The 17067-nt window shown below is 33.0% G+C and overlaps 1 protein-coding gene across 1 annotated transcript; it reads right to left on the bottom strand.

Moving 5' to 3' along the window:
* Positions 1–15107: 15107 nt before the first annotated feature.
* On the bottom strand, positions 15108–16169 carry LOC140812785 (ethylene-responsive transcription factor ERF071-like). Its single transcript, XM_073171144.1, has 2 exons — positions 15901–16169; positions 15108–15824 (listed from the first exon to the last, which is right to left on the bottom strand). The coding sequence occupies exons 1-2, from the start codon at positions 16055–16057 to the stop codon at positions 15226–15228; spliced, it is 756 nt and encodes a 251-aa protein (XP_073027245.1). The 5' UTR covers positions 16058–16169; the 3' UTR covers positions 15108–15225.
* Between the last annotated feature and the right edge of the window lie 898 nt (positions 16170–17067).

Here is a 17067-nt window from a genome sequence, read left to right as displayed (position 1 = left end):
TTCCGGTGCTCAAGTCAGAGAATATGAAAATATAGAGAGCATTGTGTGTTCTCAATATGAGTAAATATGTGAATGAATAAACAATCATTAGAACCTAGTATTTATAGGAGAAAAGTTACAATGTGAATAAAGTTATTTGACGATTAAAACACTAGTCTTTGTAGGATTCTAAATATTTTGGAATTCTTCCCTTGTTAGATTCTTGATCCTTAGAATCCTATATAAGATTAAATTAATTATCTATGAGTCTTATTTATGTTGATTACATATTGATGTATCTGAGCAGGAGCTCATTTGAGACATGAGCTCGTGTGACATGTAGTGAGCCGGTCCAAGATTTTTATGGGATCTCGACTCGGGAGGTCAGCTGAGAGTTTCTCAATCGCCGCGATAATATGTATTGGGAGGCCGATAAGACCTTACTTGGAGGTCGGCAACGTCTTGCTAACTGATAAAATTATGGAAGTATGGGAGGTCGATTGGGCTGATCTCCAGAATAACCTCCCAACAAATCAGATTAAATGCAGCCCAATGTGAGTCCTTAGATGACCTGATGGATTCGGATGAATTGAATGACCTTCCGGTGCAATATGGCCCTTGGGATGACCTCCTGGGGCTACCTGGATATTGGTCTCGACTTCGCCCGCACTATCAAGAGTGGGTTGAATCTAAACCCTAGGATATCAATAGTAATTATTCTATCTTTTTTCTAGAAATGAAAATGATAATTTTTTTAAGAAATTAAACTTATTTAGCTTTCAAGTCCGTAAAATCTATTTACATTCATAATTTTTTTAGAAAAAAACAAAAAGTTAACAAGATTCTATGAAATTCTTTTTATAACTTCATGAAATTTTATAAAAATTAATAAAAATTCATAACTCAATAACACTCCGCCATTTTAAAAAAATTATTAAAAGTCTAGAATGAACAATGCACCCCCTAAATTACTTTATTTGAAGTCATGAAAACTAACTACACAATCTTACTTTTCGTATAATTTCTCAATTATTTATATGTAAATTAATTTAACTCTGAAATATGATTGTAACAAAAACTATTGCAGAAGCTTATAATATGGGTTAATTGTGACTCAGTTCTTGAGCTCGTACATAAATTAGGATTTAGCCTTCATATAAAAAAAAGTTAGTTTTATCTCTCTGATTTTACATTTTTTTCTATGTAAGTTCTGTGAACGTAGAAACCCAAAATTATAGTTCACATACTCAATTTGGAGTTAGTTGGTATTATATTGTTGATTGGTAAATCGATGATTTTATTTGTAGGTAAAAATTTATGTGAGACGGTATCATGGGTTGTATTTTGTGAGACATATTTCTCTTATTTGGGTCATCCATAAAAAAATATTATTTTTTATGCTAAAAGTATTAGTTTTTATGGTGAATATCGATAGAGTTGACTCGTCTCACAAATAAAGATTCGTGAGACCGTCTCACAAGAAAACATTCACAAATATAACACAATACCAATAACGATTCTCTCCCGCTTAAAAACTATTAGAAAAATTGATTTTTCTAATAAGTCGAGATATCACCGATAAATCCCCGTTACTCATATTTTATATAGGGAAAAATTATATTTGTTGTTCTCAAATTTGAATTTTTTTCTATTTTTAGTTATTTTTACGATAAGTTTGCATTTTCAGTCCTGTAATTTTCATGTTTTTTTGTTATTTTTTACCCAAAAAACGTTGAATTCGAATTAAAAAATAATAATAAATAAAAATTACAGAACTAAATATGAAAAATCATCGTAATAGGAGAAAAAAAAAATGCAAGTTTGAAAACATAATGTGAAGAATATGACAAAGCAACACCTTGATTCCCCATGGCGTTTCCCACGCGTTTACAGCATATCTTCTCACTTTTAGGTCAGAAGTGGCGACTGACGTAAGAAATTTTGTTTTATTACCAGCTTTTTTCTTAAATGTTGTCATAAAGAATGGGAATGGAGACGATACTTAATTTGGTTGAATGCTGATGTACAAAAAAATCGCGTCTTGCATTGGAAATAGCAGCAGAAATTTGCTATTTTTAACTTCTCATGCAAACAAATAACAACATAACATAAGCCAACCCATACACATATCCGTCTCTATTATAAATATATTTTTGTCTATTTTCTATATTTAAATATGTTTTTATTATTAAATATGTGAAAACATATGTACAATATTTTTTAATAAATTAAATTACATGGATAAAGTAAAATAAAAATAAAGATATAAATGTAACTACGTTAGACTCAGCAACAAATCGAATCAAAAACCTACGAGTATCGATTGATTTCTTAATTATATCTATATTTAGTTTTTTTAGTTAAATATTCAACAAGTTAGTGTTATCCGAGGTGTGTACACGCGCGTGACATGTGTGTTAGGGGAGTGCACACCTAAAATTTGTGTGAGACGGTCTCACGAGTCGTATTTTGTGAGACGGATAACTTTTTTTGGACATCCATGAAAAATTATTATTTTTTATGCTAAGAGTATTACTATTTATTGTGGATATCGGTAGGGTTGACATGTCTCACAGATAAAGATTCGAGAGACGGTTTCACAATAGACCTACTCAATTTTAATTGTCTCGTAATTTTTTTTATGACACAGATAAAAATTGGATTATATATAAATATTAATAAACTAAGTTTTAAATTTATAGATAGTGTACTAAAATTCATATTGAAATTTCATAATCAAAATTTGAATTTTTTATTAAAATAATTTTCCCAATCTTACTTTATGGTATGTTATAACACTTTAGGATAAGGCAAAAAATTGTGTGATGGTCATATTTGTGAGACGCATCTCTTATTTGGGTTATCCATGAAAAAATATTATTTTTTATGCTAAAAGTATTACTTTTTATTGTAAATATGAATAGGGTTGATCCGTCTCACAGATTAAGATCCGTGAAACGGTCTCACATGAGACTTACTCTTAGGATAACAGGATTGTTCAAATTTACACTTGGAAAATTGGCTGAATCGTATTAGGGTCGAAAACGATAGAGGAACGCTCTGGAGGCCACAGTGGTGAATACACCATCTGTCCATCCATAAAATTTCGGGAACTCTGAAATTTTTTATTAATGATTTTAATATAATAAATTAGGGTAGATTGAGGGTGGCCACTAGGGGTGATCACGGTACGGTTTTACGGTTTTTTAAAAAAATTCAAACCAAATTGTCATATGCGGTCGGTTAGTATTTTGAAAAATTAATCGCGATTTTACATGAAAAATTAGCCTTCGATTTTGAGCAGTTTCAAGCGGTTGCGATAAGTTTACGGTTTTTTTAGTTAGAAATATTAGAACATATAGTCTAATTTATTTGAAAACAATAACAATATATTATATTCAAATATAAAATATAGTTTAAAGCATATAAAGATCAAAATAGATTAAAAAATAATAATCAAAATTCAAAACTAAGTTAATAATTTAACAACAGTTACATTCACATCAAAAAAGACATTTGTACTATTTTATCTCTTTTTTTTACTTTCAAACTTCAAACAAAATATTGTAGTCAAAGGAAAAAATACTTTAATAAAAGACTAATATGAAGAATAATTAAAAAAAAATAAGTCTTATTTGTAAGAATAATAATTTTGAAAAAATTTAGGATATAATGAATGATAACTTATTTATTTGAATATGTTGTTTACAAATTATTATAATTCTAGGCCTAATATTATGGCAAGCGGTTTAGATGGTGCGGTTCTTGGAAAAAAAATAGTCGAACCGCGTATGCGGTGCGGTTTATGATTAATATTTTTAATCGCGATTTTTATAAAATATTATAAAACGTGCGGTGCAATTCGGTTCGAGTGGTTAGTAAAAAAATTTGATCACCCCTAATAGCAATGAGTATGGTATAGGTCAGATTTCATACATCTATCCACATACTCATTTATTAAATTCATCCACATACCCATCTCCATACCTATCAGGTATTGAATTTCATCTTCATCCTCATACTCATCGGATTATCGGATACTCATATCCAACCTAAATACCCTATTATCATATACAATTGAATTTTTTCAAATTTAAATTATTTCAATAAAGTTATGAATTTTTAAAAAATTATTTAAATGAACAATATGAAAAATTATTAATGATAAAAAGTTGCAAAATAAACTTTATAGAAAAAATAACAAAATATTAAAAATAGTTTATATTGGTTGAACAAAAGTACGCAATTCAACAAAAGTACGCAATTCAACAAAAATAAAATATTTTTCAATTTTTGAAGTCAAAACATGGAATAAACTTACCAATGGAGAAGATGAAAAATTAAATGAAAAATAAAAGAGCGGTAAAACCTTGAAACGTAAAAATGAAAGCGAAAGGGAAGAGAAAAAAAAAAGTATCGATTTACTTGAATTTGATAAGACGAATCTTTAATATAAATAAATATAATTACTATATATATACATATATATATATATATATACTTAATTTAAACGGATATTCGGGTCGGGTGCGGGTCGGATTATATCAAACACGCCTCCATACCCAAACCCGAAAATCATCATACTCGATTATCCAATTATTTAATCGGGTCTAAAAATTCCTCCATACCCTCTTTTATTCGGGTCGGATATCGGATCCTCCAACGGATTCGGAGGAAATTACCATCCCTAACCCCTAGTGGCCACCCCCTCAATTCTTTAATAAATAAATTTTATATAAAAAATATAAAGATAAAAGATTCAATTAATACTTCTTCCCAAATTTCCAGCTAACAGTAATTTTTATTCTAACTAATAAAAAATGTACATGCATTACATGTGTTATTATTTTTTTTTAATTTAATCAAATAATATTACACAATTAACACGAAATTATTTTCGAATTAGAATAGTTGTTCGATTTAAAAGGGAAGTTTCAGTAGAGTAAGAAAGGTCATTATGAAATTAAATATTTTGGTATCATTTAAAATAGTTACTATAAGAGTCTCACACTTAATAATATAGTATAGATATATCATTTGTTTAATCTTCTTATGTTTAATCACGATTTTATTAATTTAAATTATTATAATTTTCAAGATTTGATTGAAAAATAATATAAATAAATGGATAAGGCAAAAATTTGTGTGAGACGGTCTCACAGATCGTATTTTGTGAGACATGTCTCTTATTTAGGTCATCAATGAAAAAATATTACTTTTTATGCTAAAAGTATTATTTTTTATTATGAATATCGTTATTATTGACCCGTCTCAAAGATAAAAATTCGTGAAATCATCTTGTAAGTGACTGCTCAATAGATAATGGCAGACACGCTTAGAAGGTCGTGAAATTGATGACTGGTGTTTGGCAATTGAGGACGTATATATAAATATGTATCGACAAATATTGGGAAATAGGATTTGAATAACACATAAGTTTCAAAGCATATTAGACCGGATTTATTACAGTAACTCGTATGGTTGAGATTCAAAATCTATTTAAATAATTAACTGAGTCAGTTTCTTCAAAAATTGATTAAGGTATGATATCGACCAATATACGATGTCATTGGACAAAGAGAAACCAGCAAAAGAACTCGAAACCATCGGAAAGGTGCTCGGGCTGCCCGTGGAAAATCCCGATCAGCAGCCCAGGCGCCAACCGATTGCTGGGATAGAAGTCCCATCGTGGGGGACGCCGGAAAAACGACACCCAGAGCCTGATAATGATTGTTGACTCTACTTTGTGCCAACTCCGATTTTAAATCGGATGTTCTTTACATTTCATCCGACGAAGCAGAGAGATATTGATAGAGTTTTTCATTCCAACAAGCGACATCGATTCTTTTAGTGAAATTATGTTAGGGAATTATTGTTAAGTACAAATTAGATTATTTTCAACAATCATTTCAGCATTTAATACTGCAATATATGTGTTAAAGTGTTATTATTTAGTTTGAATAATTGCTATTAAGTAGGATAGTTTGTTTTTCATTTGACTATTTCAAATAGCATCGTTACTTAGTGGCTACTTTTTCTGATTTTCAGTTAATCTTTGTAAGACTATTTATTAGCCAAAGTTGTTTATCAATAGAGCATTCTTCCTCCAGTTTATTTTGAGTTTAATCCTCACAAGCAATTATTCTCAATATTCTGGTATCAGAGCCAGGTTCTTTGCTCGTGGAAACAAAACAGCAGCTTTTGTGCCTTGCAGCAGCAAGAGAAATGACAACCGAGGGGAACTTTGTGCAACCAGCGATTCCTCGTTTTGATGGTCATTATGATCATTGGAGCATGTTAATGGAGAACTTCTTACGATCCAAGGAGTACTGGAGTCTTGTGGAGACAGGATTTGTCATGCCAGAAAGTGGAGAAGTTTTGACTGAGGCGCAACAAAAAAAGCTTGATGAAATGAAGTTGAAAGACTTGAAGGTAAAAAATTATTTGTTTCAAGCTATTGATCGACCTATCCTAGAAACCATCCTCCACAAGAACACATCCAAACAAATTTGGGACTCTATGAAGAAAAAGTATGAGGGAAATGACAGGGTGAAACGATTCATTCTTCAAGCTCTTCGCAAAGAGTTTGAAACTCTTGAGATGAAATCTGGTGAGAGTGTTTCTGATTATTTCTCAAGAGTGATGTCTGTTGTCAATAAGATGAGGGTCCATGGTGAACAAATGAGAGATGTTACTGTAGTTGAAAAAAATTCTGTTCATTGAGTGAAAAATTCAACTATATTGTTTGCTCTATTGAAGAATCAAAGGATATTGATAGCCTATCAATTGATGAACTGCAAAGTTCGTTGATTGTTCATGAGCAGAAGTTTAATAGGCACAAAGGAGAAGAGCAGGCGCTGAAGGTAACTTCTGAGGAAAGAACAGGAGGACGAGGTCGTGGTCAAGGATCTTTTCGAGGAAGAGGGAGAGGCCGAGGTCGTCATTCCTTCAATAAAGCTGTCGTGGAGTGCTACAAGTGTCACAAGCTTGGACACTTTCAATATGAGTGGCCAAGTTTGGAAAAAGAGGCCAATTATGCTGAACTCGAAGATGAAGAATTGACGTTGTTGATGTCTTACATTGAAGATGATGAAGCCACAAACGATGATGTTTGGTTCCTAGATTCAGGTTGTAGCAACCATATGAGTGGAGATAAAGCCCTTTTCTGCGACTTCGATAGCAAATTTAGGCAGACGGTGAAGTTGGGAAACAACTCAAAGATGATAGTAATGGGGAAAGGTAATATAAGGCTGAAAGTGAATGAATTCAATCATGTAGTCAATGATATGTATTTTGTGCCTGACTTGAAAAACAATTTATTAAGCATTGGGCAGTTGCAAGAGAAAGGTCTAGCAATTCTTATTCAATATGACAGGTGTAGAATTTATCATCCAGAGAAGGGCTTGATTATTCAAGCAGAAATGACTGCCAATAGAATGTTTATTCTGTCAGCAGCATCACAACCAAAGAAACCAGTTTGTTTTCACTCGGCGGTACAAGATTTATCACATCTTTGGCACTGCAGATATGGACATTTAAGTCACAAAGGCTTGAACATTCTTCAACGCAAAGAAATGGTGCATGGATTGCCAAAGTTTGAAGCCTAAAAAAGTGTGTGCACTGACTGCATGATTGGAAAACAACATAGGGACACAATTCCAAAAAAAGGCACCTGGAGAGCCTTCCAAAAACTTCAACTCATCCATGCCGACATATGTGGCCCGATCACACCTGTCTCAAATAGCAAGAAGAGGTATCTAATTACTTTCATTGATGATTTTAGTCGAAAGACATGGATTTACTTCTTGGTTGAAAAATCTGAAGCTTTAGGTACATTCAAATTTTTTAAAAGTTGTGTTGAGAAAGAAACAGGTTCTCATATTAAGTGTTTGCGTACTGATCGTGGAGGGGAGTTCACTTCACAAGATTTCAATGATTTTTGTAAAGAAAATGGCGTCAAAAGACAATTGACAGCAGCTTACACTCCGCAACAAAATGGAGTTGCAGAGAGGAAGAATCGAACCATCATGAACATGGTCCGAAGTATGATTTCAGAGAAAAAGATTCCAAAAACATTTTGGCCAGAAGCTGCAAATTGGACAGTATATGTTTTAAATCGAAGTCCTACTCTTGCAGTAAAGAATATGACTCCAGAGGAAGCATGGAGTGGAGTAAAACCTTCAATTGAACATTTTCGGGTATTTGGATGCATCTCACATGTTCATGTACCTGATGCCAAGAGAACCAAGCTTGACGACAAGAGTTTTACTTGTGTGTTGTTAGGACTTAGGGAAGAATCTAAAGCTTACAGGCTCTATGATCCAATTGCCAAAAAGATTGTCGTTAGCAGGGATGTAATTTTTGAAGAAAACAAATATTGGGATTGGGATAAGAGCTATGAAGAACAAGTGGCAACTGTATTGGAATGGGGAGATAATGAGGAAGATGTTGCAATGAATAATGAAGATGAAGTGGAGAACGAAGATGGCAGTAGTACAGAAGAGGTTGAGAATAATGATTCTTCAGGTTCCCGAAATGAAGCAAGTCCACCTCACTCTGAAGAAGAAAGAATTAGGAGGCCGCCTTATTGGATGAGGGATTATGAAATGGGTCAAGGTTTGTCTGAAGATGAAGTAGAGACTAATCTAGCTTTGTTTACTGTTTCTGCAGATCCTTTTTCTTTTGAAGAAGCAGTAAAAAGTGCAAAGTGGAGAGCTGCCATGGACTCTGAAATAAATGCCATAGAAAAGAATGATACTTGGGTGCTAACTAATTTACCTACAGGTGCAAAGAAGATTGGTGTCAAGTGGGTTTAAAAAACAAAACTTAATGAACATCGGAAGATAGACAAGTACAAGGCACGACTTGTAGCAAAAGGCTATGTGCAAGAACATGGAGTTGATTACACGGAAGTTTTTGCTCCGGTGGCAAGAATGGACACGGTTCGAATGATTATTGCACTTGCAGCTCAAAAAGGTTGGAAAATTTATCAATTAGATGTGAAATCAGCTTTTCTTCATGGAGAGATAAGTGAAGAGGTGTTTGTTGAGCAACCAAGGGGCTATGAGCAGAAGAACGATCTTCATAAAGTATACAAGCTACAAAAGGCTTTATACGGGCTTAAACAAGCTCCACGAGCTTGGTTTAGTCGTATAGAAGCACATTTTCAGAATGAAGGCTTTGAGAAATGTCACAACGAGCACACTTTGTTCGTCAAAACAAGCAATGAAGATAAAATTTTAATTGTTAGCTTGTATGTTGATGATCTCATTTATACTGGAAATGATGATTCAATGTCTCATGAGTTCAAGAATTCTATGATGCGTGAATTCGATATGACAGATTTGGGAAAGATGAAGTATTTCCTTGGAGTTGAAGTGTTGCAGAGTACTGATGGCATCTATATCAGTCAAAAGAAATATGCTTTAGATGTGTTGAAAAGATTTAGGATGGAGGAGAGCAACTCTGTCCACAATCCAATTGTTCCAGGTTACAAAATCTTCAAAGATGAAAATGGTGTCAAGGTGGATGCAACATTCTTCAAGCAATTGTGTGGGGACCCGGACGCTAATCAAGTTCTTAATCATCATTGTGACTAATTAATCAATTATAAAACATGGTCTAAAATTTTTTCTTTTTAAATTGCGGAACGTAGTGAAATAAAACATATATACATCTCAGTATATAAAATACAAATCCTGTATTACAAAACATTTATTCAAACTAGAGTTTAACATCTAATATCAATTGTTCAAACCCTATCTCAGATCAAAGTCCGAAGTCTCCACTCTAACTCGATCTCTCCTCATCTCCTCGACCCTGAACCTGTCCCACCTGTTGTCAAGTACACATACAGACAAGACAACAGCCGGATACACCGGTGAGAATAACTCCCAGTATAAATCAATGAAACATGCAATCATATAACAAATATAAAGCATGTAATCAGGTATCAACAATATGTAACGAATCTGAAACATAATCAATAACACACTGTCAACTATACTCGTAGCTACAAAATTCAGACTAGACTCAATCCTAGTCTAGGGATCCCGATTCCAGAAGTTGGTATTCATATATCGACTAACAGTAATAGAAAAGACTCCAGTTCTATCCACGCCGATATAGTATCGATTAACAGTAATAGAAAAGACTCCAGTTCTATCCACACCGATACAGTATCGATTAACAGTAATAGACGAAGCCCTGATTCTATCCACATTGATATATTATCGATTAACAGTAATAGAGCAAGCCTTGATTCTATTCACATTGATATGATATCGATTACCAGTAATAGAACAAAGTCCGATTCTATCCACATCGATATAACATCGATTAACAGTAATAGAAGGAACGATGAATCTATCCACATCGATATAATATCAATCAACAGTAATAGAATAAGCTATACATCTATCCACATCGATATAATATCAACTAACAGTAATAGAAGAAGCTATCAATCTATCCACATCGATAACCAACATCCAGTGACAGTCTTTGGCACAACCGCCAATACACCATCTTATGACATCGTGTAATGTGCCCGTGGTGATCCCACCACTAACGGCACTTCTGTCATAAGATTACTCTTCTAATACCTGTAATCTATAACTTCAGAAAACAAGTATATCAATCAATCAATGCAAATATCAATGCAATAAAGTAAAGTATGTGATTTAGGGAAACCCAAGTCTAAACCGACTCAAGTCTATCTCCCAATACCACATTGACTTATACCTTTCTCTTCTCGTTCAGAAGATGAAGAAGAATTCCCGACTCTATCTCGGTCCATTCCCAAATCTGGTAATCACAATATTGAACAGTCACAATATCAATAGATAACCCAATCCGGAACATGCTCTGATCAATATTTAAATCAAAATATACTCTGATCAATGTCAATCGACATACGGTATCATAATACAATCTAAATCAATACCGACTCTGATCAATATCAATCAACTGATGTTTTCGACGGTATAATAATATTGTCTCGATAATCCCGTCAATCCAAACATCACAGATATAATACCAAAACTCATAATCAATACTGACATAACTCCTAATCTCAACGATAACACAAATCTGATATCGAATCTCTGTCAATATCTTTCGAAAATCATAACAAATACAGAAACAATCTGTTCTTCAATCTGACTTCAATTCTATAATATTTATTGTAGCAGGAACACTATATCTGAATCATATTCAATTCTGACAATATCATAAATTCAAATCTTGTCAAAACGTAACAAAACTTACGTCCAGTTGTAGCCTGCGTTGATGGGAACACAGTACTATAATCGGATTCAAAAACAGACGGACGGATTTCTCACAAAAGGCGTAAGGATTTTCGGATGAAATTCTCTTTTCTTTCTTACCTCTGAAGCAAGAATCGTACATGTATATATATATATATATATATATATATATATATATATATATATATATATATATATATATATATATATATATATACAAACTTGCATGTAAAAGAAACGTGGCATCTTTTCTTCATCTTGGTCGGCGCTCGGGCGGTAATAATTTACCGCTCGGGCGCGACCCTTTCTGCCCAAGCCTTTCGAAATGTACCCTTGGCGCTCGGGAGGTCAAAAACTACCGCCCGGGCGCCACCTTCTCTGTCCGAACTTGTTCTTGTTGAAAATTGGCGCTCGGGCGGTCGTCATCTACCGCTCGGGCGCCACTACTTCTGTCCAACACTCGTGTAATTAGTATACTTTGCCCCAATCTGGTCTCGCAATGGCCCGGCTACATCATTCACTTTCGTATAATCTCAGTCATATCAATTAATCACCGTCTGATTACAGGAATTAATTCTCGGGCATTACAAATTGGTAGGAAGTCTCATGTATTTAACGACAACTCGACCTGACTTGATGTTTGTGGTTAACTTAATTAGTAGATACATGGGACAACCAACTGAGCTTCACCTACAGGTTGCGAAAAGGGTGTTAAGATACTTGAGAGGCACAACAAATCTCGGGATATTCTACAAGAATGGAGGGAACAAAGAATTAATTGCTTTTACTGATAGTGATTATGCTGGTGATTTTGAAGATAGGAAAAGTACATCAGGGTATGTATTTATGTTGAGTTCTGGAGCTGTATCTTGGTCCTCAAAAAAACAACCTATTGTCTCACTCTCCACAACTGAAGCTGAATTCATAGCTGCAGCATCTTGTGCCAGTCAAGCTGTCTGGATGAGGAGGATCTTGGAGAAGCTAAGTCACAAACAAAGTAATTGTACTACTGTGTTTTGTGACAATAGCTCAACAATTAAACTTTCAAAAAATCCTGTAATGCATGGACGAAGTAAACACAGATGTACGCTTTCACCTTCTGCGTGATCTTACAAGAGAAGGAGTTGTGGAGCTGGTTTATTGTGGCACTCAAGATCAAATTGCAGACGTGATGACCAAACCAATCAAGCTGGACTTATTTCTAAAGCTGAGAGAAATGTTGGGTGTTCGTGAAGTTCCTGATGTAAACTAATTGTTGTTAGCAATTAGTTTAAAGGAGGGTTTTAAAGTGTTATTATTTAGTTTGAATAATTGCTATTAAGTAGGATAGTTTGTTTTTCATTTGACTCTTTCAAATAGCATCGTTACTTAGTGGTTACTTTTTCTGATTTTCAGTTAATCTTTATAAGGTTATTTACAGTGTGTTTGGCGACCAGGATTTGAGAGGATTTTGTGGAATTTGGAATTGGATTTGGAATTGGATTTGGAAATTCAAGTATTTGGAATTCTATTTGGTGTTTGGTTTAAAATTTAAAAATGGTATTTACGAATCTATTTCTTGTTTGGAGAAAAAAAGATTCGAATTTGGAATTTTAAAATTTTACTAAACTACCCTTATAAAATTTTGGTGGAGAATGATGTGTTGGATAAAAAAGTAATTTTATGTTTTTAAAATCCAAATCCCACCAAATCTTATCAAATTTGATGGGATTTGGATATACTTGTTGAAATCCCATGAAATCCATGAAATCCTAAGCAAATCCAAATCTTTTTTTTTTAACATCTTACCAAACAGTAAAAATAGGATTTTTAAATCCAAATCCCATGAAATACTCCCAAATCCGAGTTGCCAAACACACTGTTATTAGCCAAAGTTGTTTATCAATAGAGCATTCTTCCTCCAGTTTATTTTGAGTTTAATCCCCACAAGCAATTATTCTCAATAATATGCAATATCTCCAATTATGTAAGATTTATCCGTGATATTACAGTACATCGATTCTTATATTCATGTCTATATTATTGACCGATTTGGTCAATAATATTTGAATCTGACACAATTAACTCATTTTTTTGATAAACGAGTAATCTTCGCGAATCAAAAAGGTTAACCCGTCAATTTGGGATCCAATTCGATACCATTTAAACTTATTCATTTCCGAATTGCCTTATCATTCACATGTATTTTTTACATCATGGTGAAATCTTACTATACAAAAATGAACTTATACATCATAAAATGTCAATTTGCGTCAACATATTTCATTTTTCTTTTTTACTTTGGAACATAACACACAATGTGAGCAAATTTAAACTAATATTTATGAAATTTAACTTCTCTCTCAAAAGAAATAAAAAAGAAAAATTTCTTTTATTCAAATTGAATAAACATGGAGAATTTTTTTAAGTTAAAATCTCATTATATATCGAATAAATATATCGCGATTGTAAATGTCGATATATCTTTAACATTATTTAACATTTATTATCTTGATGTTACTGTTGGATTTCAATTTTAAAAAAATAAAAATCAGATTATCATAAATTATATATCTATATTATATTATTAAGTATGAGACAAGTAACTAATTTTTGGTGTCATGTTCTGTTTTAATTATTATATATTAATAAAGTGTTAAGAGTTGAGTAGGTCTCTTATGAGACGGTCTCACGAATCGTTATCTGTGAGACGGATCAACTCTACCGATATTCACAATAAAAAGTAATACTCTTAACATAAAAAGTAATATTTTTTCATGGATGACCTAAATAAGATATATATTTCACAAAATACAACTCGTAAGACCGTCTCACACAAATTTTTACCTTAAAATTAGTTTAAATGACACATAGTTTAGCGAATAAAATTTTTGTTTCCTAACCAAAAGTTGTTGGTCAACTCTTACTTTGGTTTTTTCTTTCTTTCTTTTTTTTTCTATTTGTTTTTTAATTAATATATCATCTCTCACTATTTTCTATAACACATTTTGATACTCGTTTAAATATAAATAAATGAATTATAAAATAATATTGTACAAGCACGTAACACTTACGTCGGTGTAGTAATATGTATATATATATATATATATATATATATATATTAGTAAGTCTCTTGTGAGACGATCTCACAGATCTTTATCTGTGAGACCGATCAACTTTACTCATTTTCACTATAAAAAGTAATACTTGTAGCATAAAACGTAATATTTTTTCATTAATGACCCAAATAGATATCTGTCTGACAAATACGACCCGTGAGACCGTCTCACATAAATTTTTGTTTATATATATTATACACACACAAACATTGAGTATAGCAACTTTAAATTAAAATTAAGGCAACAGGTGTATGTTTTAACCTGACGAGTCTCGGTATAGTAATTTTATAAAATAAATTATTCGATATATATTTTTCTGTATCTTTTCCCATAATGATTCTAATTTATTACAGCCTAAGCTGTGGGCGCGATTGGTGGTACTGGGAAAAACCAGGGGCGCTGGTGGTATATCTTGTTCTCGCCCTCAATCACCTAACACACCCGAAATACTTTTTGACGTTTTATCTATAATTTTATATCGATTATTATTATTATTATTATTATTATTATGTTAATTATTAGAATTTTTATATTATTTTTAAAAAAATTAAACTTCTAAAGCACATCATCAAGAATAAAATTATCCATTGGTAATTATGAGAATTTTCATAAAACCTGAAATTTCGAGAACCAAAGGTAAAATTCCAGTAATAGCTTAATTTCAATTTTTTTAGCACGTAAAATTCATGAATCAAATAATTTTATTCAATCACAAATTTATAAATAAACGTTAAAATTAGAAAAAATGTTGTCAATTTTGGAGTGCAAGGAATTATAATTTATTTCACATGATAATATATTACAAAGACATTAGCCGTCACATATTTAATCAAAATTTCTAAACAAAAATAAAAATTAATATTATATTAGTTAAAAACATATTATAGGGGAAATATCCGTTCAAGCGAGACCGGAGAAGTGACTTCATCGAAGCTCCACAGCTCCACCGTCTCCGGTGGCGGAATAGTGGCCGCCGCTGCCGTCGCAGATTGCCCATCAACATACGGTAATTGGTAGAAACTCATGTAATTTTCATAAGCCGTCAGCTCCTCGGAAAGCTTCTGGAGCTCGTCTTCTTCCTCCGTAGCCTCCGCCTCAACCGCCTCTGGTTTACTACTGCCATCACAATTTCCATCGACCGCGGAGTTTACTTCTTCTTCACTGTGATTCTTGGAGAGAAACTCATTATCGTACCTTTCCAATTCCTCGGAGTTGAAATCATTACACAGGAGGGTGGAATAATCATGGTCTTGATTGGGGAAATTGACTTTAGCTTTCTTCCCTCTGATCTTCCGGGCCTCTCGATCGTAAGCTCGGGCAGCTTCTTCAGCGGTATTGTACGTGCCTAACCAAACCCTAACCCCTTTCCTCGGGTCACGGATTTCCGCCGCCCATTTCCCCCATGGCCTCTGCCTGATCCCCCTGTAGAGGTTTTTCCTTTGCTTCTTCGTCACAACAGACTTCTCCACTTGTTCATCACCTGTTCCCAATCAATCCCTTGTTTAAATTATACCAAATAACATATATTACAAAATCTGACAAGTTTACTTACGTACCTCTAATAGGTTTAGATCTTTTGAGAGATGAGGAGGAGACATCTCGGGTGAAAGAAGCAGTAGCAGACCAGAAGTCGGCGGAGGTGGGACAGCTACCAACGGCCGACTCACGGCGGCGTCCGGGAATGATGCCTGAGAGTATTGCACCGCCACACATTCTTGATGATTATATATATGAACGAAAAAACAAGAAGCAGAACTTAACGAAGAATTGCTTATACTATATGCGAGTCAGCAAGCAAGCATGTATGAAGGGAAGGAATTGGTTTTCGCGGGTATATATACAGACATATATACACAAGGGAAAGGAGAAGGGCCACCGTAATTTATTTATTTTTATATATAATAAAAAATTTAAAAAAGATAAGAACAAATCCAAATTCATTGCATGTTCTTACATAGTTATATTTAATATTTAATATATTAAAGTTGAGTCCGGAAATCGAGAAAGTGTAGCATAAAAATATGAGTAGGTCTTTAGTGAGATGATCACGAATATTTAATTGGGAGATTGCTCAACTCTACCGATATTCACAATAAAAAATAATATTTTTTATTGATAACCCAAATACGATATGACAAAAACTTGTATAAGACGGTCTCACGAGTCGTATTTATGAGATGGATCTCTTATTTAGGTCATCCATGAAAAAATATTACTTTTTATTGTGAATATGGGTAGGATTGACCTGTCTCACGGATTATGACCCGTGAGACGGTCTCACATGAGACTCACTCATAAGATATTGGCAAAAACTTGTGTGAGACGGTCTCACGGGTCGTATTTTGTGAGACGGATCTTTATTTGGATCATCCATGAAAAAGTATTACTTTTTATGCTAAGAGTATTACTTTTTATTGTGAATATGAGTAGGGTTGACCTGTCTCACAGATTGTGATTCGTGAGACGGTCTCACATGAGACCTACTCTAATATATTTGTCTCACAAAATACTCCATGTTTCACACAAGTTTTTGCCAAAAAATATTTAAATAATTCTAATTTTTTAAGAGTTATTTTATAAAAAAATAATAAAAAAATTATATTTTTATTTTTTTTACAGAAAAATAAAACAGAAATAAAAAACAAAAATTTTAGATTTAAAAAATAATTTTTAAGTTTATATATTTTTTAAAGATATATTTTTTATCTTTTAAAAGAAGAATT

The sequence above is a fragment of the Primulina eburnea genome, chromosome 1 (genome assembly GCF_022965805.1).
Source record: "Primulina eburnea isolate SZY01 chromosome 1, ASM2296580v1, whole genome shotgun sequence".
Lineage (NCBI taxonomy): Eukaryota > Viridiplantae > Streptophyta > Magnoliopsida > Lamiales > Gesneriaceae > Primulina > Primulina eburnea.
The sequence above is the reverse complement of the archived record's forward strand: the minus strand, read 5'-3'. Positions and strand labels throughout refer to the sequence as shown.

Excerpts from the sequence above, each read along its gene's own strand:
- LOC140812785 (XM_073171144.1), bottom strand. The coding sequence starts at position 16,057 with ATGTGTGGCGGTGCAATACTCTCAGGCATCATTCCCGGACGCCGCCGT. Across the intron at positions 15,825-15,900 it reads AAGATCTAAACCTATTAGAG|GTGATGAACAAGTGGAGAAG; the intron begins GTACGTAAGTAA and ends GATTGGGAACAG.